The sequence below is a fragment of the Bufo gargarizans genome, chromosome 2 (assembly GCF_014858855.1).
Source record: "Bufo gargarizans isolate SCDJY-AF-19 chromosome 2, ASM1485885v1, whole genome shotgun sequence".
NCBI classification, from domain to species: domain Eukaryota; kingdom Metazoa; phylum Chordata; class Amphibia; order Anura; family Bufonidae; genus Bufo; species Bufo gargarizans.
The window spans coordinates 603,935,737-603,959,718 of record NC_058081.1 but is presented as its reverse complement, the minus strand read 5'-3'; the positions used below and the strand labels follow the sequence as shown (position 1 = coordinate 603,959,718).

The following is a 23,982-nucleotide window of genomic DNA, read 5'->3' as shown; positions in this document are numbered from 1 at the left end:
TAGGGATATCACTACATGTATAAGATATGTACAATCATAATACACAGTATGCACACTTATTTCCTACTCTCTAGTCTCTACACAAACCCCCTACCCTTGGTGCCGCACACAGTAATATAGCCAGTCCTGAGTATAGGCTATCAGTATAAAGTAGCAGAACATCCCTTTAATAACGCCTCCTTTATTATTCCCTAGTTGAGACTTCTTTCTCTGTGGTAGCAGCCTGACACAGGCGGCACAATGACATCACTGCACCCCATTGACATCATCAGCATGCACTCATTCTGTCATGATGCCTAAACCAATCAGAGAGCTACAACATGAGTAAATGGTGGGGCAGGGAGCCAATGATAACACAGCTGACACACAAATGTGTGAATCTGGGCACTGTCACATGGTCAGTATTTGGTCAGTATTTTTCATCAGTATTTGGCCTCATGCACACGACAGTATTTTTTTGCGGCCCGCAAAAAGGGGTTCCGTTGTTCCGTGATCTGTGTCCGTTTTTGTTTCCGTGTGTCTTCCTTTATTTTAGGAGGATCTCCAAACATGAAGGAAAGTTAAAAAAAATCTAAGTTTAGTTTGCCATGCAAATGATAGGAAAAAAACTGACGCGGACGCACGGACGCGGATGACAATCTTGTGTGCATCCGTGTTTTTTCACGGACCCATTGACTTGAATGGGTCCGTGAACCGTTGTCCGTGAAAAAAATAGGACAGGTCATATTTTTTTCACAGACTGGAAACACGGACGCGGACGACAAACGGTGCATTAGGAGAGTTTTCCACGGACCCATTGAAAGTCAATGGGTCCGCAGAAAATCACGGAAAACGGAACAACGGACATGGGACATAACAACGGTCGTGTGCATGAGGCCTTTGTTAGCCAAAGCTTGTAGTAGGTTACCAACCCAATATTGCATGGATTTTCATCACTGTCAGATTGATCAAAACTGGTGTAAAGGAAAACTGGCTTAGGCTACTTTCACACTTGCGGCAGTGTGATCCGGCAGGCAGTTCTGTCGTCGGAACTGCCCGCCGGATCCGCCGATCTGGATGTGACTGAAATCATTTGTGAGGCGCATCTGGATGCGGATCCGTCTCACAAATGCATTGCAAGAACGGATCCGTCTCTCAGCTTGTCATGCGGACAGACGGATCCATCTTGTATCTTTTTTCACATTTTTACCCAGGACGGATCTGGCATTCCGGTATTAATACATTCCTTTGGGGAAAAATGACGGATCCAGCACTAATACATTCCTATGGGGAAAATGCTGGATCCGGCGTTCAGGCAAGTCTTCATTTTTTTGTTCGCCGGAGATAAAACCGTAGCATGCGCAGACCGGTAAAAATGGGAAAAAAGATACAAGACTTTTGCCTAATCAGTCAAAATTACTGAACTGAAGGCATCCTGATGCATCCTAAACGGATTAGTCTCCATTCAGAATGCATGGGGATAAAACTGATCCGTTATTTTCCGGTATAGAGCCCCTAGGACAGAACTCAGTGCCAGAAAAGAAAAACACTAGTGTGAAAGTACCCTTAGTTGCCCATAGCTACCAATCAGATTCTGCCATTCATTTTTCAGAGCGTCTTTGAAAAATGAAAGGTGTGATCTGATTGGTTGCTATGGGCAACTTAGCCAGTTCTACTTTACAACAGTTTTATCAATCTCCCCAAATGTGATTTTAGATGGGATGTTACTCAGGACATAGGCTAGTCCTACCATATATAGCCACTAACATTTTAAGTCATGAAACCTTATTCAGACAACCAGCTTATCCTATACAGTCGTATGTGAAACGAGCTGTGAAGTGACTGCTTATTCCGGGGGTAATGTATAAAAGGCTTTCCTCCAGAAAAATAAAGGGGGTCATTTATTGAGCCTGATTTTTTAACGCCGGTCTTAATAACCCTGTGAGCTGGTGGTGGATCCGCTGAATCTGTGAAGAGGGACCGGCCTCTACGTAACTTCGGCGAATCCACTGCCGGTCTAAATCTGTTCCAGTTTCCTTGCTGGCTTAACTTTAGACTTTTTTTTTTTTTGCCTTCCTCCGGATCAACTTGCAGGATGACAGTCCGAACTGGATGGACAAATGTCTTTTTTTGGCCTTATGTACTATGTTACTATGTTCTATGCCTAAAACATGAAATGGGCCTGCCGAACTGTCCCCTTCCCTGCCCACTCAATGCCCACTTTTTTAGACCTGCCACGAGCGGGGAAAAGTCGCAGACTGTGCACAAATAACCTTTGCGCCGCTATCTGAGCAAAAAATAGATTAATTTCTGTTAGGCTACATTCACACGTCCGCAAAAATGCGGAACGGAATTGCGGGCCCATTAATTTCTATCCGGAAATACGAAGGTCCGCAATTCCGATCCTGAAAAAAATAGAACATGTCCTATTCTTGTCCGCAATGGCGGACAAGAATAGGCATTTTCTATTAAGTGCCGGGGATGTGCGGTCCGCAAAACACACACTGTACTTTCAGTTGTACAAGTTTCCGGTTTATCAGGCAGTTCTCCACCATCAGATGTCAGTGTGCACCCCGACTGTACATAAGATCAGTGTGTCGCTGAGTGGTTAACCTGTTAACCCTTTCACGGGCAGTGACTTCAGTTTACTCATGAGAACGTGGAGCGATTGACTTGTCCTCAGATTAATGGAAACTTCTAAAAATGTAACTTGAGTAAAAGCCCAATCCAGAGTGTGAAGGTGACTGTACAGAAGGAGCAGAGACCCCGCAGCGCTGCCCCCAGAGGAGACGACTTGCCTTTCTTCACCTTGCCACCCTGTCTTTTCTCATCTTGTAAGAAAAAGCAGGAAGAGCTCAAGACAATGCTCAGGAAGGGCAGGAAACATCTGAGGAACGTCCTTGATGGACCGCAGGGACCTGACATCACACAGCTCAAAACTTTACTTCTAGTCTGAGGGTCCACTCCTTAACCCTACCCAGGGAGGGGGGGTCAGCACATTCAATGTTTGGGGACAAGGAGTGCTCTGGATTCTTGTTATACTCCTTAAAATATAATTTATATAAAGCATGAAATCATTGTAACTACAAATAATTTCTAATAGATTTGTGCTTTAGTTTCTCACCATTTTTTAAGTTCTTTACTTGCTGTCAGTGAATGGAAACATTCTTATTTGCAGTAATGTAACACTTCACAGCTGTGGATTTTTTACGATTGTATCGAGTTTAGACAATCCTCTGTGTGCATAATACCCGGATACATTTTGTACCTAGACTGAGACGTTGTGCTCCTGATTTGTCTAATTCACAAAGGATTGTCTAGACTGGATAGAATTGTAATAAACTATTAGGCCTCATTCACACTTCAGTGTTTAGTCAGTGATTTCCATCAGTGATTTGTGAGCCAAAACCAGGTGCAACTCTAAACACAGAACAGGAGCAGATCTTTCCCTTCTACCTCATGTCTGTGGAGGATCCACTTCTGGTTTTGGCTCACAAATGACTGATGGAAATCACTGACCAAACACTGAAGTGTGAACGAGGCCTTAGGCTTCGTTCACATCACCGTTTCTCCTTCCCGTTCTCCGGCTCCGTTGAGGAGCCGGAGAACGGAAAGGACCGATTCTGCAAATAACTGAGACCTAACTGAGCGTAACGGAGCCTAAAGACCCCATAGACTATAATAGGGTCCGTTCGGTGTCCGCTCAGAACATGATGTTTGAGCGGAGACGCTTCAGTTACTGATAATACAACCGTCTGCATCCATTATGAACGGATCTGATTGTATTATCTTTAACATACCCAAGACGGATCCATCATTAACTCCATTGAAAGTCAGTGGGGGGCGGATCCGTTTTCTATTGTGCCAGAGAAAACGGATCCGTTCCCATTGACTTGCATTGGGGGTCATGCCGGATCCGTCTTGCTCCGCATCCCAGGATGGAAAACAAAATACAACATGTTGCTGTTTGCTCTCTGCTCTGGGAACGCAACTAAACGGAACGGAATGCATTTTGGATCATTCAGCTCTGTTCAGTTCAGTTTTGTCCCTGATGACAATGAACGGGGGCAAAACGGAAGCATTTTTTTCCGGTATTGAGCCCCTATGACGGATCTCCATACCGGAAAATAGAAACGCTAGTGTGAAAGTAGCCTTAGCTGCACTCGAGTTCACACTTCAGTTATTTGGTCAGTTATTTCCATCAGTTATTGTGAGCCAAAACCAGTAGTGAAGCCTGCACAGACATCAGGTGTAAGTTCTCATCCATATGTGTTTTTCGGTCCACGAAACACGGATCCGCAAAATAAAAAACGATTACATCCGGGTTGCATTCACTTTTTTTTTGCGGATCCCTTGTAACAATGCCTGCCCTTGTCTGCAAAATGGACAAGAATAGGACATGCGTACATATGGAAATGGAATGCACACAGAGTCATTTCATTTTATTTTTTTGTGGACCCATTGAAATGCATGGTTCAGCATACGGAAAAAAGATACGTTTGTTTGTATGACCCCCAATGTAAAACTTTTACCTTGGTTTTGGTTCACAATAACTGACCAAATAACTAAAGCGTGAACTCCCTGTTCTTGGTCCTTGTAATAACTATTATGATGTATTTGTGTCACCTATGATCCCTTATATAGTAAAATGAGCTGAAGCCAACGGGTTAAGTGGCCTTAAGAAAACAAACGAGCGAGTGAGGCATGGGGCTGGACCTTCTGCGGACTCCTTACACGGTTGGGAGCTTGTGATTCTCTTCCTGGGATCTTTTGCTGGAATTTCCGCAGTAACAGTTTGAGAAAAGCAGGACCTCCGAGGGGCCGTCATCGGACTAGCACTTGTGAGAACTGTGTCTCTATCTCTGTGGTTAATATGGTTCTTCATTTGATCAGTTTTTACTTCCTGAGAGATCTTATCCCAGCTGGTTAGTTAGATCTTTCCCAACTCTGTAATCTCAGCATAGATAATCCAGGATGTCATTTATTTCTGTTCCCTTTGGAATATACCGACCTGGCTCACCCCACATGTTTCATCCTACTGAGATCTCTTATTCATTAAATCGTATGGGGGGTCGACAAAAGCGGCTGCAAGAGGTCCATATCGTTCATAGTGGACAGAGGGCCCAGTAGCAGAATTGACCAGGACCCCTTCTACTGCTGCTTACATCCCTTATCGCCCTATGGCTCAGGATGCCCCCAGACTTCCATGCACCAAGCCCATGTAAGCGCCGATTACAGATTGATCTGAAGTTTGGTAGATGCAGTTTGATACCTGCTTATGAACCTCCCAGTGCTCCTACCCTCCATAGCAGTGTGATCTGACTCCTCAATGGGGTGAAGTAGTGCATCACATCATCCAACTCACGAGCAGCTCTTGTCGCACAATTCTTCATCCTATTATTTTCACCCCCCAGGTATTAAATCCTCACATTTCCTATATGGTTCTGACAATGTCTAACTATGGTGTCATTGGTCACATCGTAGTCACGGTAAGTCCAAGGCGAGGGAGTCGCCAGCTATAAATATGTGTGTGAAGAGCGACATGGCTACTGTTTATTTAGGTGGCAGTTATATTGTTCTGGTGCAGATGTGCATCTGTTTTCTCGAGTCTATCAACCCAAGCACGGCTTCCTGAGCAGCTATCGGAACACAGAAGGAAATGTTCCACTAAAGGACAATGTTAAATAGTGACATTTAGAGTCTATTATCAGAACGGTCTGTGGACAATCAGAGCAGCCACGTCCGCGGATAAGAAGGACGTCCGGTCTTCATATACGTAATCATTGTGCAATGAACAGTTCTGCAACTTCCTAATGGACTTTGGGGGTCATTTAGCAAAGACCACTATTTTACGCCGGTGTTTGATGTCCCCTGCACCCCTGGAGGATGCGCTTTATTTATGATGAGGGACAGACCTCCGTCAGTCCGAGCGCCTGGAGTACATTTGGGTCGTCGTCTACTCCAGGAGCAAATGTGCCAAGGCACCGGTGTCCACACCACACCCCCATCTCGCTCCTGCCACTCCGCCTTTTCAGAAAGTGCCAAGGGTGGTGTACAAACATCACGTACACCTAAACTTAGACGCAGTGATGCAAAAAAAAAAAAAGGAAAACGTGTGATCGCGACTTTTGTACACAAGTATCTGGCGTAGGGAGTCATAATAAATCTCCCATCTTTTTCATGATCTCTCCTTGATGTCAGTAAGGCCTCATGCACATGGCCGTTGTTTTGGTCCGCCTCCAAGCCACAGTTTTTGCTGCTTGGATGCGGAACCCATTCACTTCAATGGGGCTGCAAAAGATGCGGACAGCACTCCGTGTGCTGTCCGCATCTGTTGCTCCGTTCCGTGGCCCTGCAAAAAAAATATAACATGTCCTATTCTTGTCCGCGCTTTGTGGACAAGAAAAGGCAGTTTTATTAAAGGCTGCCCCTGCCGCAAATTGCCATCCGTGTTTTGCGGATCCGCGATTCGTGGACCGCAAAACACACAGCGGTCGTATGCATGTAGCCAAAATGTGAATATTCGTTGCTAATTTGCAGAGGCTGAAACCCTGTACAAACTAGTCTAGACTATCCTCCATGAGGTAAACATCCCCTTCAGACTGATACATTGTAACAAACTATTAGGATAAGAAATGATAGATGTCTCCAGATGAGTGAAACGTGACTGTTAAATAAGGCCCCTTGCAGATGAGCGTGTGCGGATTAGGTCCGGATGCGTTGCAAATGCGTTCAGCGTTCAGTTTTGTCTGCGATCGCGTTCAGCTGTTCAGTTTTCATCGCGCAGGTGCAATGCGATTTAATGCACTTTGCACGTGAGTGATGAAAAAACTGAAGGTGTACAAACAACATCTTTTAGTAACCATCCATGAAAAACTTGCACTTGCTTGCGGATGTGGTGCGATTTTCACGCAGCCCCATTGACTTCTGTGGGGTCAGCGTTGCGTGAAAATTGCAGAATATAGAACATGCGATTTTCACGCAACGCACAAGTGATGCGTAAAAACCAACGCTCATGTACACAAACCCATTGAAATGAATGGGTCCAGATTCTGTGCGGACGCAATACGTTCGCATCACGCATTGCACCCGCGTAATATACTCGCGGGTGTGAAAGGGGCCTTAGAGAAGCACCAGATAATTCTGTGTTAGGCTTATCACACTGGAGTTCGCTGACCACATGTGACCTGATGAAGGGAGGCTGGTGATGCATCTAAATGTCCTGTAGAACTAATGCAGAATACTCTGATGAATCTGATGTGGACTCTTCTGAGATCACCTGGCAGAGGACAATGAAGCGTGGTGTTCTAATATGACTCATTTGGAAAGATGTGACGTCCCCCCCTGCCCCCCAGCAGTACCCCCTAACCTTAAAGTCTTGTTTCTCCTGCATTTTCTTCCCCTGTGTAATGGTTATGTCAGGGTAAATATATGCTATCTTTTCACTGGTTGTGCAAGACGCCATTCTTTCATATGATACATGAGGCTGCAGCACGATGTAAGAAATATCCACGAGGAGTCGTCCACCTCCAGGCTAATACATTAATGGTAATGGCCGGCTAATGGATGGATGAAACAAGCTCTGGCCCAGTTCCCAGTGCTGCTGCCCGCTGCAGTCAATATACGTTAACCCATAACAGCATGACATTATAATATTGTATGAGAGTCCAGGCACCTTCACCCAGGTCAGAAATCAGGCCCTGTTCACACAATGTGGTTATTACACTCTCCGATACTATATTACATTCTATTCTCCAGTCACATCCAGAGCTGCGTTCCTAATTCTGCTGTTACATAGTGTTCTATACCAGAGGTGTCACTCCTAGAGGGCACAGATACTTATGGGACCCTCAGAAACCTCTACAGCCATGCCCCCTGCCCTAAACATCAGCTTTTTTTGTTCTAGTCTTCAGTCATTTCTAAAAGAATAATTCCAACTGCATACAGAGAGAAACTTTGTAAATTTTAGACGCAAAGTTCTTTTCAAGCGCATTTCCTTATTAGATCCTCCTAGTTCTGGAATATGTTTTTGGGTCCATAATGGGGTAAATATAAGGCTTTGCCATACAACCCCCATACACACGAAGACTCTTCTGATAATGATATTTTGGATCTGATATCTTCTACTGGTCAGAAGGCAAACATTCTAATAATTAATAAGAACATAACAGGAAGTGCACTGGAATGGTTCTCCTAAGGGCGGTGTTTCCTCTTCCTGCTACCTGTCTTTCTAGATTAGTTTTTTGTAATTTTCCTAATTAAGGATTTGGTGAAGTTCTGTTGAGAGCACATGCAGATCGGCAATGAATCCTCACCCTCCAGCAAAATGGGCCTAAGGGCATATTAGACTGCCAGATTTTCTGCCCGATAATCGCTAACGAGTGTTCCTATGACGTTTCGTTAGCGATCATCTGGCAGTCTAATACTTCTTCTAAATGCCCAATGAACGAGCAAATGCTCATCCATCAGGCAGTCCAGGCTGCTGAAAGACCTGGATTTGCTGGCGGCAGATCACTCTGTCTAAATAGCGATCTGCTGTCCTGCATGGGGATCGCTCCTCCCCATGTTGCAGAGGAGATCACTGCATGTGATAGCAGTGGTGTCCTCTGCACTGCTGGGAGTGAACGCTTCCTTGCCAACAATCGCTAGGAGCATGGGGGTGTCTCCTTTGTTTTGGTCCGCATCCGAGCTGCCATTTTTGCGACTCGGATGCGGACCCATTCACTTCAATGGGGCCGCAAAAGATGCGAAAAATATATAACATGTCCTATTCTTGTCCGTTTTGCGGACAAGAATAGGCATTTCTACAATGGCCCCCCGTTCCGTTCCAAAAATTGCGTAAAGCACACGGGCGGCTTCCGTTTTATGCAGATCCGCGGGTTGCGGACCGCAAAAACCGCAACGGTCATGTGCATGAGGCCTAAGCGGCCTCCTACGTGTCTGGTGGCCTCTTACCTCCTTGTGTATAAATAAAATGGATGCTTGGAAGAGGAGGGGGTCCATGATAGGGGCACATTATTTATTCTGAATCCTTGCATTGGATACATTTTTATCAAATGTGTTGCCAGTTAAGGGGGGCATAATCTGGGGGTATAATTTATGTTTATCTTGTATGGGGTTTACTACACCTCTGCCCTCATTATATAAGGCAGTGTTTTCCAACCAGTGTGCCTCCAGCTGTTGCAAAACTACAACTCCCAGCATGTCTGGACAGCCTTTGGCTGTGCGGGCATGCTGGGAGTTGTAGTTTTGCAACAGCTGGAGGCACACTGGTTGGGAAACACTGATATAAGGGAACATGGTCACGGTTGTGTCGCAGCAGTGCTGCATTCAAGTTCCACGTGGCTAAAAGTGCCACAGCGGGCTCTAATTACCCTGAGGAAGCCTGCACTTTTCAGTTCATCTGTATTGTTGATGGCCACACAGTGTTGACTATTAACAATACAGACCCACACAACAGTGCGGTCTTCATTAGTTTAATGCCCGCTGCAGCCCTTTTGGACACGCAGTATTCACAAATACAGTAGCACGGCCGCGTCACAACTGTGACTTGACCGCGCCACGTGGTTCTACCCTAAGGTGATGGGCACAGCTACTAAGTAACAGGTGTAAAAATGTCACTGCTCAGGCATGTGTGCAATGATATATCAATACTAATATATGTTCTGGTCACTTGATTACAGTGAGTTTAAAGATTATGATCCTAAATACTTGTGAAATAAATTAAGGGGTTAATAAACATGAATTGTGCTAATTGTCTCCATTTTAAAGTCTTTTGGGGTCATTTATCAAACTGGCATAAAGCAGAACTTTATTGTGATTGTCCATATTGCTTCCTTGCTGGCTGGATTCATTTTTCCATCACATTATACACTGCTCGTATCCATGGTTATCAACAGATAGTGTTCTCTGAATATACCCCAGACTCAGACTGCCATGGAAAACCATTATCATCAAACTGCCATGGAGACGTATTTCATGAAACTCCCAATGTTCTTGTGCCGATGTCACTTCCAGAGACAGTATGGAAGTTTGTAGTGAGTGATACAACCGAAGATAGATTTTGCATCCCACGCGCTTCAGCTCTAGCTCCCCCAGCTCTGTGAGTGAGTGTGGTCTACCACTTCGTGGCTGAGCCCTTCTTTCTTCTAGACACTTCCACGTCATTATAATAGCACTTAACATGGGGCAGATCTAGTGGAGCAGAAGCTTTACTAGCCTACTGGTGGCATCCTATTACATTGCCACATGTACAGCCACTGAGGGCATAACCTACTGTACATTTACTGTACTACTGCAATGGGTATGGCTCAAATAACCAAACTCATCAGGAAGGTGTCCACATATTGTGGGCATATAGAGGGAGATTTATCCAAACTGGTTACATAATTACATAGTTGTTAAGGTTGGAAAAAGACTAACGTCCAACCTGTAATCCTGCTATATTGATCCATGGAACAAATCCCTGGATCAATGTCCATCTTCCTTTTAAGGAGGGGTTGGGCCAAAGGAAAGGGTGTGTAGAACAAGATTTCTACACATTGTCATAAGCCTCAATGTTATTTTGAATTAAAAGTCATTAAGCCTTTCTTGATGCCATCTACTGTATTTGCTGTGACCATATCCTGCGGCAGGCTATTCCAGAGATTCACAGCCCTTACTGTAAAGAATGCTTCTTGCCTCTTATGACGGAATCTTTTTTTCTCCAGGCGTAGGGAGTGGCGCCTTTTTTGTTGAGGGGGTTTAACACAGAATAGCCTCCCTCGATATGTTTTGTATTGTCCGTTTATATTTTTGTACAGGTTAATTATGTGCCCCCTAAGACGTCTTTTTTCAAGGCTAAACAAATTCAGTTCTTTTAATCTTTTCTCATAACTAAGATCTTCCAGGCCCTTCATGAGTTTAGTTGCTCTCCTCTGTACGTTTTCTAACTCCAGGGCATCCTTTTTATGAACTGGTGCACGGAACTGAACCGTGTATTCCACGTGAGGCTGTACCAATGCTTTGTATAGTGGCAATAATACATCCTTGCCCCACGAGTCCATACCTCTTCTAATATAAGACAAAATTCTGTTGGCCCTAGAGGCAGCTGACTGGCCTTGCTGTTATTTAGTCTATGATCTACTAATACACCCAGATCCTCCTCAACAAGTGACTCTACCAGTTTTACTCCCCCTAGGACATATGCTGCATGCAGATTATTAGCCCCCAATACTTTACATTTATCTATATTGAACCTCATTTACCAAGTGGAGGCCCAAACAGTAAGTTTGTCCAAGTCAGCTTGTAACTTATTAACATCTTCCATAGACTGTACCGTATTACAAAGTTTGGTGTCATCTGCAAAAAGAGAAACAGCACTATTAATCGCATCCGCTATGTCATTAATAAATAAATTAAATAAAAGGGGACCCAGCACAGAACCATGGGGTATACCGCTTATAACCGGGGACCATCCAGAGTAGGAATCATTGACCACAACTCTTTGTATACAATCTTGAAGCAAATTTTTTATCCAATTACAAATTATATTTTCTAAACCAATAGACCTCAATTTACCCATTAGGCGTCTGTGTGGGACAGTATCAAACGCCTTTGCAAAGTCCAAAAACACAATATCAACAGCCTTCGCTCTGTCCAGGCTTCTACTCTCCTCCTCATAAAAAGAAATCAGGTTAGTTTGACAACTTCTGTTCTTAGAAAAAACATGTTGGCTATCACTTATGATATTATTGACAGCAACCAATCAGATTCCACCTTTCATTTTTCAGAGCTCCTTTGGAAAATGAGAAGTGGAATCTGATTGGTTGCTATGAGCAACTAAGCCAATTTTCCTTCACACCACTTTGGATAAATGTACCTTTATTAGTTCTCCTTCAGACTTGTGATCATATAACTGGTACTGGCTGGACACTGGTCCCAGTGCACCTGCACACATAGGTACTGAATACTGTTGCACTCCTGTGGATTGGTTTGTCAGTGTCAGCCAGGCTGGATATGTTCCCTTGCACAGTAAAGGTTAAATACCGTAAATTGTGCGCTGCAGCCTCTTCTGTGCGTCCAGGCAGAATAAGCTCCTTTCCTCGGTGGTTGCTTAATCATCTTGATGGGACTTTTGGAGCGGAGCGTCTTAGTGCTGGCGGCTGTGTACACTGCTCAGGGTCCTGTCTTTTCTCTTACACTCATAATCTAAATGTACAGATGTGAAAAGATTTAATAAGAATAATCATTTCCTCCCATTTGCTACAGGCCACATTAGTGGAAGACACTGCGAGTGTCCCCCAGTACATATTTCACGAGACGTTCATACTGTGGTTTATTCTTCAAAAGCTTCAACTCTGAGACTTTATCTTTCCACACATCCCTCAGTTATTCACATTACACTTCAGAAATGTTACTGCTGAGCTCTAGTAAATGTATAGGCTGAATTCTCAGTGATGTCACCACCTCTATCCAGTGATTGGATAGGCTGAATTCTCAGTGATGTCACCACCTCTATCAAGTGATTGGATAGGATGAATTATCAGTGATGTCACCACCTCTATCAAGTGATTGGATAGGCTGAATTCTCAGTGATGTCACCACCTTTATCTAGTGAAAGGATAAGTCGCATTCTCAGTGATGTCACCACCTCTTTCTAGTGAATGGATAGGCTGCATTTTTGATGATGTCACCGCTGGTCTCTAGTAAATGGATAGGATATATTCTCAGTGATGTCACTGCTGTTCTGTAGTGAATGGATATGCTGTATTCTCAGTGATGTCACCGCTGTTCTGTAGTGAATGGTTCTCAGTGATGTCACCGCTGTTCCCCAGTGAATGGATATGCTATATTCTCCGTGATATATATAGGTAATCCACGGCACACCAATGTCTTTTTAGTTTGCAGGTTTATTACAGAAAATTCCGAAGAAATTGTCAATATATGACTAATTGCGCCATAATAATAGTACAAGCATATGTATCATATGTTAGGCCATAATATATCCCAACGTTTCGGTCTTCTTGAGACCTTTCTCAAAGGATCATGGCCAGACTGCAGACGGATGTATATTGACAATTTCTTCGGAATTTTCTGTAATAAACCTGCAAACTAAAAAGACATTGGTGTGCCGTGGATTACCTATACAGGTCCTTTTCAAAAAATTAGCATATTGTGATAAAGTTCATTATTTTCTGTAATGTACTGATAAACATTAGACTTTCATATATTTTAGATTCATTACACATCAACTGAAGTAGTTCAAGCCTTTTATTGTTTTAATATTGATGATTTTGGCATACAGCTCATGAAAACCCAAATTTCCTATCTCAAAAAATTAGCATATTTCATCCGACCAATAAAAGAAAAGTGTTTTTAATACAAAAAAAGTCAACCTTCAAATAATTATGTTCAGTTATGCACTCAATACTTGGTCGGGAATCCTTTTGCAGAAATCACTGCTTCAATGCGGCGTGGCATGGAGGCAATCAGCCTGTGGCACTGCTGAGGTGTTATGGAGGCCCAGGATGCTTCAATAGCGGCCTTAAGCTCATCCAGAGTGTTGGGTCTTGCGTCTCTCAACTTTCTCTTCCCAATATCCCACAGATTCTCTATGGGGTTCAGGTCAGGAGAGTTGGCAGGCCAATTGAGCACAGTAATACCATGGTCAGTAAACCATTTACCAGTGGTGTTGGCACTGTGAGCAGGTGCCAGGTCGTGCTGAAAAATGAAATCTTCATCTCCATAAAGCTTTTCAGCAGATGGAAGCATGAAGTGCTCCAAAATCTCCTGATAGCTAGCTGCATTGACCCTGCCCTTGATAAAACACAGTGGACCAACACCAGCAGCTGACATGGCACCCCAGACCATCACTGACTGTGGGTACTTGACACTGGACTTCAGGCATTTTGGCATTTCCCTCTCCCCAGTCTTCCTCCAGACTCTGGCACCTTGATTTCCGAATGACATGCAACAGTCCAGTGCTGCTTCTCTGTAGCCCAGGTCAGGCGCTTCTGCCGCTGTTTCTGGTTCAAAAGTGGCTTGACCTGGGGAATGCGGCACCTGTAGCCCATTTCCTGCACACGCCTGTGGCTCTGGATGTTTCTACTCCAGACTCAGTCCACTGCTTCCGCAGGTCCCCCAAGGTGTGGAATCGGTCCTTCTCCACAATCTTCCTCAGGGTCCGGTCACCTCTTCTCGTTGTGCAGTTTTCTGCCACACTTTTTCCTTCCCACAGACTTCCCACTGAGGTGCCTTGATACAGCACTCTGGGAACAGCCTATTCGTTCAGAAATTTCTTTCTGTGTCTTACCCTCTTGCTTGAGGGTGTCAATGATGGCCTTCTGGACAGCAGTCAGGTCGGCAGTCTTACCCATGATTGCGGTTTTGAGTAATGAACCAGGCTGGGAGTTTTTAAAAGCCTCAGGAATCTTTTGCAGGTGTTTAGCGTTAATTAGTTGATTCAGATGATTTGTTTAATAGCTCGTTTAGAGAACCTTTTAATGATATGCTAATTTTTTGAGATAGGAAATTTGGGTTTTCATGAGCTGTATGCCAAAATCATCAATATTAAAACAATAAAAGGCTTGAACTACTTCAGTTGGTGTGTAATGAATCTAAAATATATGAAAGTCTAATGTTTATCAGTACATTACAGAAAATAATGAACTTTATCACAATATGCTAATTTTTTGAGAAGGACCTGTATATACTACGACCGAAGTCCTCTGCGAGCACCCACCACTATACAAAGGTGTGCGGACTCCACAATTTTGTTTAAATATTCTCAGTGATGTCACCGCTGTTCTGTAGTGAATAGTGGCAGCATTCTCAGTGATGTCACCACCTCTATCTAGTGAATGGATTGGCTGCATTCTTAGTGATATCACCACTGCTCTTTATTGCATTCTTGGTTATTACAGTTATTGATGCGCAATCAGATGACCCATGAGTTACTTTACATCAAAATAGCACAACATTTTACTGAGAATAATCTGTCACACGCACTTTTTGGTTCCATGGGCAGCAGAGAGGATTCATATTATCTGTTTAGTTCATAACTGTTAATGCTGAATTAAGCTGGCCAAAACATTAGTTGTGTATCGACTGAACCTGACAACTAATATGTATGGCCAGCTTTTGGGTGGAATTTAAGCCGAAAACCTGCCAGCAGCTGCATCCTTTCTGCCTCCTATACATATCAATGGAGGGCAGAGCTGAGGCTCGCAGGGCAGCAGCCTACAGATGTCCATTCTTGGTATGGCCGCCGCTTTAAACCTCCATTCCGCGATCCTCAGCACTGCTGCCCATTGAGATGTATGGGAGGCAGGAAAGGCAGTAAAACCCACTGTGTGAATGGGCCCTTAGAGCTCACCATACTTCTGTATTATAGATCTATATTAATTAAATTTTTCAGTAAAAAAAAATGGTACCAATATATTTAAGTTTTATTCCCATTAAATTTTATTCCCATTTTTTTTTTATCCTCGTGGAGTTTTTGCAGCATTTTTTAACAGTTCTGCATTCATACTGGTTATGGCCTCTTTCACACTACAGTATGTTGAATTCAGTGTTTTGCGTTCCGTTTTTCATGGATCCGTTGTTCCGTTTTTTGCTTCTGTTGTGGTTCCGTTTCCGTTCCGTTGTTCCGTTCCGTTTTTCCGTATGGCATATACAGTATACAGTAATTACATAGAAAAAATTGGGCTGGGCATAACATTTTCAATAGATGGTTCCGCAAAAAACGGAACGGATACGGAAGACATACGGATGCATTTCCGTATGTGTTCCGTTTTTTTTGCGGACCCATTGACTTGAATGGAGCCACGGACCGTGATTTGCGGCCAAATATAGGACATGTTCTATCTTTTCAACGGAACGGAAAAACGGAAATACGGAAACTGAATGCATACGGAACACATTCCGTTTTTTTGCGGAACCATTGAAATGAATAGTTCCGTATACGGACCGTATACGGAACGCAAAATGAAAAAAAAAACGGTAGTGTGAAAGAGGCCTATAGCTCATAGGAGTCAATGGGTTTATTTTAAAGATGAATGTTCCAAGTTTGCCTAGTTTATACATATGTATCTGATCTTTTTTTTTATATGCTCTGTATTTTGCTCTGTTTATTTTTTTTACATATTTTAGCAGCATCACAAAAAATGCAGAATAAATACAGAAAAATACAGAATAAAATGGCTATTATAAGAAATGTTCCATATTGCTCATCTGAATTTGATCAGTTTTTTTTTTCGTATTCAAGTGTGAAGGAGCCCTTATACACAGATTATACATTTCATGTATAGTTGATGTATTATGTAATTTTCTTCTCTTGCACAGTAACAGTTAAATACTTCACGTTCTGTTCATTCCAGCCGCCAATCAGTCTATTTAGGTTAATTATTGATTCCTAGTTACATTAGCTGCATAACGGAGGCACCCTGAGCTGACTAGTTATGTTGTGGGGGCTAGTGCTTATTGTACCCCTGGTCGGTGTCAGTACACTTATCATATGTATGATGTGTTATGGATGCCTGAGGCCCGGTATGTGTATCTGATGTGTCCTGCAACACAACATTAGCACTATAAAATACAATCTACTTTGATTTAGCATTATAGCGGTACAGATATTTAGCGGCTACTAGTGCATCTCGTGTGACCACCAGCTGTATCTTCATAACTGGTCACTATACACTAGACCAAGCATGTCAAACTCAAAGGCTAACATGGGCCAAAAAAAAAATATTTAAGTTTATGTGGGCCGCATAAAAAAAAAACGCCTGGCCGTGCGGAGGCGTGCGGATCCGTCCAGACTTACAATGGAAGTCAATGGGGACGGATCCGTTTGAAGATGACACAATATGGCTCAATCTTCAAACGGATCCGTCCCCCATTGACTTTCAATGTAAAAGTCTGGACGGATCCACCGTCTGCATTATATGAGCGGATCCGTCTCAGACGGATCCGCTCTGAACGCAAGTGTGAAAGTAGCCTTAGGGGCGAGAACCTGGGATCTTTCATCCCTTGTCCTATTCAGCTCTATCAGGGTGAATAGGAGTTCACACTGTCCCTACTGCTCTGTGCCTTGTGCACACAGCATCAGGGATGTTACCATGGCAACCAGGGCTTCTGTAGCGTCCTGGCTGCCATGGTAACTGATCGGAGGCCCAGGCTTACACAGCTGGGGCTCCGATCAGAAGCTGCCACTGCACCACCAATGAGGGGGAGGGGAGAGGTCCCTGTGGCCACTGCCACCAATGATTTCAATACTGGGGGGGTTGAGAGGGGCTGGCGCACTGTGCCACCAATGATTTTAATGGGATGGGGGGGTTGAGGGGGGGGGGGCACACTGCACCACCAATGATAAATTACCCCTTTATACAGGAGGCGGGTACTGGCAGAACAGCAGTTAACCCCTCAGGTGCGGCACCTAAGGGGTTAACAGCCTCTGATGATCGCAGCTCCCTGTCAGCGGCAGGGTGCCGGCAATGCGATTCTGCTGCCGGCACCCGCCTCCTGTATTGTGTTAAACTACTTTCACTATCAGGCCACACAGAGCGGCGCCCAGCGATGTCTCAGCACTCACCATTAGTCCTGGGCGCCGCTCGTTCGACTGCAGTGCTCCATTACTGTCTCCTCTCCTGCTCCACATGCTGCTGATTACTATCGGAGCGATGGGAGGAGACATCAGCTTCACTAGTGGGCGTTCCTTCTTCCTGGCTGTAGCGCTGTCCAATCGCAGCGCAGGGAGAAGGAACGCCCACTAGTGAAGCTGATGTCTCCTCCCATCGCTCCGATAGTAAGCAGCATGTGGAGCAGGAGAGGAGACAGTAATGGGGCACTGCGGGCGAACGGAGCGGCACCCAGGACTAATGGTGAGTGCTGGGCGCCGCTCTGTATGGAAATAGTCCAATCATTGGTGGCGCAGTGCGCCCCCCCCCTCTATTCTCATTGGTGGCGCAGTGCGCCCGCCCCTCCTCCCCCCTCTATTCTCATTGGTGGCGCAGTGCGCCCGCCCCTCCTCCCCCCCCCTCTCTTCTCATTGGTGGCAGCGGCAGCAGCACAGGGGGAGGGAGGACAGCTTCCTTCTCCCCGTGCTGCTGAGAGAACATGAGCGCGCCGATAGCAGCGCGCTCATGTTCAGAAATACTTGCCGGGCCGCAAAAATATTCATTGCGGGCCGCATGCGGCCCGCGGGCCGCATGTTTGACACCCATGCACTAGACTGTCTCTCCATACACATACTTGCTTTAGGTCCATCCCCAGGAGCCAATTGGCCATAGACCTTACATAGAATTTTCCCGGTGGGCTGATGGAGCCACCCAAGTCCTCCTCTCTGCCGCTGGCCAGGTACATAATGAGCTCTCAGTGGTATTTTGTGAGAATCAGAAACTCATGTACCCCACCAGCAACAGAATGTGTCCTCCTGAATTCAACTGATGTGGTCCACATGTCACCTCCTAAGACCCCTGCCCCATATCTTAATCAGAGACAACTGGAGGTGGAGGACAGAAAATGCTGTCTATTGATGGCCACAACAGGAGGACAGCTTTTGGGGCAATATATTGTGCTGCACTGTGGTATATATTTTTGCTAGGACACTATTTTGCGCTATGGTATTGCTGACCAACCTATTTCTGTTGCCCCGCCTTCTGTCAATTTGGATACCCCTACAACATGGGGCCACTTTTAGTTATTTTTTCCAGGGCCACTCATGTGCATCCTGTTCAAAAAGCAGATTGCACAAGAAAATACACAGCTTTAGGCCTCTTGCACACGACCGTATGTTTTTTTTTAGTATTTTGAGGTCCACAAAAAACGGATCCGCAAAAAATACATATGACGTCCGTGTGCATTCCGTTTTTTGCAGAACGGGACAGCTGCACCCTGATAGAACAGTACTATCCTTGTCCGTTATGCGTACAATAATAGGACATGTTCTATCTTTGAACGGAACGGAAATATGGAAACGAAAGGCAGTTAAATGAAGGTTCCGTATACGGAACGCAAAAAAACGGAACGTAATGAAAAAAAAACGTTCGTGTGCGAGAGGCCTTAGGATAAAAAAAACAACAAAATATTCAAGACTAGGGGGAAAATTGCTATATAGTGCTTTGAAAAAGTTTTCATACCCCTTGAACGTTTCCACATTTTTTTCACTTTACACCCACAAATGTATTTTATTGGGATTTTATGTGATAGAGCAGGGATGGCCAACCTGAGGCTCTCCAGCTGTTGCAAAAGTACAACTCCCAGCATGCCCAGACTGCCTACAGTTATCAGCCTACAGCAAAGCATGGTGGGAGTTGTAGTTTTACAACAGCTGGAGAGCCACAGGTTGGCCAGCCCTGTGATAGAGTAACAAGTATGTGTGAAGTGAAAAGAAAATGATACATGGCTTTAAAAATGTTTAATAAATACAAATCTGAAAAGTGGGGCGGGCATTTGTATTCAGAGCCTTTTACTGCAATTACAGCTGCAAGTCTTTTGTCTCTACCAGCTTTGTACATTTAGAGACTGAAGTGTTTGCCCATTCTTCTTTGCAAGTCTTGCCACAGATTCTCAATGGGATTTAGGTCTGGGCTTCGGACAATTCTAACCCATGAATATGCTTTGATACTTTTTCCATGCACTGTATATGCACTGAGGAGACAGCGGGGGAGATTCATCTATGCATAGAGATGTCACATTTATGAAGTCTCTGCACCACTGTAATCTACAAGGGTATACAGACACACTGTGCAACAGATTTCCTATACTGTTTTGCCACACTTTTTCACACTTGTACTTTCTTGATTTATACTGACAGAACTCTCCATGGCACTATTAGAAGTTCACGTGGACCAGAAATCAGTGACAGTGGTAGAAGGACATATTGTTACACTCCCTGTCTGGTATTCAAGCAGCTCAGCAGAAAAACCATATATCACCTGGTATATACAGCGTATGCAAGAGGAACAGACCCAGGTATGATATGAGATAACTAGTGCTAAAGACCACTGTACTGCTTCCTATGTACAAGAATATAACTACTATAATACTGTCCACTTTGCTGTCTTCCCTAACCTCGGACTAGTTTTGCGGAATTTGCCTGCCCTGATGAGTATTGCCTTATCCCTTGGTGCTTTGCATCGGTGGCTCTGTTCCCCGTTGTTCAGCTGACAACTACTCCAGGACTAGTGGCCTAGTTGCTCCCCTGCAACAAAGACCAGATCCCTGTATAGCGGTCAAATGGTGAAAATCAGGGAACTGCCAGGATAACGCTCTTAGATCTAGCCCAAAGTCAAACCAGTCAGTTGGTACAGTGGGTCCACACTCACTGCCCATTACACCCCCTATGTACAAGAATATAACTACTATAATACAGCTCCTATGTACAAGAATATAGCTACTATAATACTGTCCACTATATACAAGATTATAACTACTATAATACTGCCCACTATGTACAAGATTATAACTACTATAATACAGCTCCTATGTACAAGAATATAACTACTATAATACTGTCCCCTATGTACAATAATATAACTACTATAATACAGCTCTTATGTACAAGAATATATCTACTATAATACTGCTCCTATGTACAAGAATAAAGCTACTATAGGGGGCGGAGCCGAGCCACGCTGCTGAATGGCTGCACGAGCTTGAGCTCCTCCAGCATTCCGGCTCATTTGCCCTATATAAGCGTGTGATTTGCCTCATTATGGGGAGATCTGGCAAGGATAAGACCATAAGAAGTTCAGAGTTGACCCCAAGGCTCCCTAAACAACCAGAGATGGAGAAATTCCTGCGAAAAACGCCAAGAGTTGCCGCACTGAAAGGCGCCAATATGGCGGCGTCTACTGCTCCGGACTCTGATGCAGGAGAAATGTCGGATGCGGGCAGTGGTTCTGATATTTCAGACAGGAGGCATAGAGATCCGCCGCTGTCGGAACGGACCCTTCGCCGGGTTCTTGAATCTGCCCTTACGCCTCTCAAGCAGGATTTGGCGGACATTAAGGACGATATAAAACATCTAGGCCAGAGAGTGGTCACGCTGGAAAGCACGCAAGAAGCCATACTGACCTATGAGGGTAAAGCGGCAGAGGTGCTTGCGTCTCACAAAGCCCTATTGAACGACGCCTTCTTGAAATTGGAAGATCAGGAGAACCGGAGTCGCCGGCGCAACATACGCATTCGCGGCCTACCTGAATCAATGGCGGCGGAGGCCTTGCCGAAAGTGGCGCGAGAACTGTTCTCCACGATGCTCGGGCCTGATAGAGCGGAGGGGATAGTGGTGGAGCGCATACACAGGGCATTACGCCCTAGGCCTAAACCCCAAGATCCGCCACGCGACGTAATTTGCGGCCTACTGAGCTACGTAGACACCGTAGCTCTCCTGAAAAGGCAAAGAGAGATAGAAGTGCTGGAGTATGACAACATACCGCTACAGATGTTCCAGGACCTGGCGCCATCTACCTTGGCAAAGCGACGCTTGTTCAAGCCTCTCCTTGATGTTCTTCGCAAGACGTCTACTCCGTTCAGGTGGCTGTACCCATTCGGACTGTCGGTGTCCAGGAATGGAAAACTGCTCACGGTGCGGTCGCCTGCGGATCTGGAATCAGTCTGGAGGTCCCTAGATGTCCCTCCAGTGGAAATTCCCTCGTGGTTGCCAGGCCGACCAAGATGGCCCCCTGCCTTTACCACCGCGAGTATCTGCCTGGCAGACGGCATCTGCAGGCAGGCCGGATCGATCGGGACGCAGCAAGTCGGACAGGGCTCTCACCTGAGCCTGTGACAAGGTTTTTGGTTGTTTGTATGAGCATGAACTGCTAATGCCATGCTTTATTTCATTCCGTTAATGTGAAGAGTTGGTAACCTCTACCTCTGTGCAAAATGTTTTGTTTAGCGGACTCTGGCCTTTCCCTAATGGCCCTATGTTTCGCTGCTATTCAGCTCATAGTCTATGGTTTTTATGAAACGTTATGTCTTAAATGGGACGATTTCCTGCTGAGGCAGGTCTCCAAAGAGGGGTTTCCTCTCCCCTCATGTGCAGGGTAATGACCGGATGATCCCGGTGCTGGATGTGTTTTCTTTCACTTTTTTCGTTCTTTTTTGGTCTATATGTTAGAGACCATAAGCGCTTCACTTGCCCCCTCGCCAGTCCATTTCTATTTGGGCCGGTGATAAGTGAGGCGCTCGTCACCTCTCGGATAGGTAGCGTGTCCGAGCAGGTTATGTGTCTGTCCACTATGTTCCATGTTGTTCCCCTTATTTTTCGTTCCTTGACCTCCTTCCCTCCCCTCCTTTCCGCTGCTCTTTTTATCCTGGTGCTTCTTTCTGTGACCTGGTGTACCATATGCTCATGTACAGCTGTATGTATACAAAAATGTCCTCCATAACTGTAGCCTCACTTAATGCACATGGTCTGAACGAGCCATGCAAGCGAGCTCAGACACTTTCCCTCCTCCTGAAGGACAAGGTGTCAGTGGTCTTCCTGCAGGAGACTCATTTTAGGACAGGCAAAATTCCCAAGTTTCCTCCTAAGAAATTTGTGCAATGGTTCCATAGCACACACGATTCGGCCAGTAGGGGGGTTAGTATAGCTGTCCATAAGTGCCTTCCTTTTAAGCCCCAAACTATATCCGCTGACCTGAAGGCAGATTCCTGTTTGTAAAGGGCGTCTTGGGGGACTCCCCGGTAACGCTCGCCAATTTGTATGCACCTAATAAAGGCCAAATCCCATGGCTCGTTCAGACCCTAACTGCACTCTCATCCTTCTCTGAGGGGTTACTGATTCTAGGGGGCGACTTTAATGTTGCCATGGAACCAGCGGTGGACACTTCGGCGGGCAGACCCTCTGTGTCTTACAGGTTATTAAAAAGGCTAAAAATTTCGCTGAGGAAACTAAAAGTTTTAGACGTCTGGCGGATCATGAATCCCAATGGACGGGACTATACATTTTATTCCCATGCTAAGACGTCCTTCCATAGATTGGATTATTTATTCATGTCTGATTCACATATGCGTAATGTCTCTGGAGCCCGGATAGGCAATATAACGTTATCTGATCATGCCCCTGTTTTTATAAGCTTTTCTTTGACAGGTCCGCAAAGGAAGGAACGTGTGTGGCGCCTTAACGACACTTTGGTCTCAGACCCCTCACACGCAACCAAACTTAGGGCCTCGATCTCGGAATTCTTTAGTATTAATGACACCCCAGATTCCCCCCCCTCGCCAGCTATACTTTGGGAAGCCCATAAAGTGGTCATTAGGGGAGAACTTATTGCCTTGGGGGCTTATGTAAAAAAGCAAAGGACAAAGGCCTTGGACGCTTTGTTGGCTACTATTGCTCGTTTGGAATCCTCCCACAAGGAGTCACGGGCTATTCATACCCTAACGGAATTGACCGAAGCCAGAACGCGTCTTAAAAACTTATTAAACGTCACTTCTGCAAAATTAGTGTTGAGATCCAGGTTCAGGGCCTATGCCCATGGGAATAGGGGAAACAAACTGATGTCGGCTATTGCCAAAAAGCAGTTCTCTGACTCCTTTGTTTCCTCTATCAAGGATCCCAAGGGGTTGTTACATAAGTCCACCCCAGACATAGCCAAGGCATTTTGTTCCTTCTATGAAGCCCTGTATAATTTACCCCCGTCGGCAGGAGCTACGCCTGGTGACCTAGCGGAAGCCACAGATAAATTCCTGCAGACCCTTAATCTCCCTTCTATCTCCTCGTCTAAGGCCTCCCAACTAACTAGACCTATTTCAGAGTCAGAAATCCGCAAAGTTCTTATGTCCATCCCGTCAGGCAAGAGTCCAGGGCCCGATGGTTTTTCCATCGTGTATTATAAATCTTTCCAAGATGTTTTAATCCCTCGTTTTCAGAACCTGTGTAACTACCTCCTGACTGGTGGTTCGCTTGCTCCCCACTCCTTGTTGGCACACATTACTGTCCTCCATAAGGAAAATAAGGATCCGACTTGCTGCAGTAATTATAGGCCGATATCCCTGCTTAACAATGATGTGAAGTGG

The 23,982-nt window shown here is 45.0% G+C and overlaps 1 protein-coding gene across 1 annotated transcript in view; it reads left to right on the top strand.

Moving 5' to 3' along the window:
• ESAM (endothelial cell adhesion molecule) overlaps window positions 1-23,982 on the top strand; it is a 106,529-nt gene that overhangs the window by 63,492 nt on the left and 19,055 nt on the right. Inside the window, exon 2 of the mRNA XM_044281976.1 lies at window positions 19,772-19,929. Coding sequence (XP_044137911.1) covers window positions 19,772-19,929 — 158 coding nt within the window. The remainder of the gene's footprint in view (window positions 1-19,771; window positions 19,930-23,982) is intronic.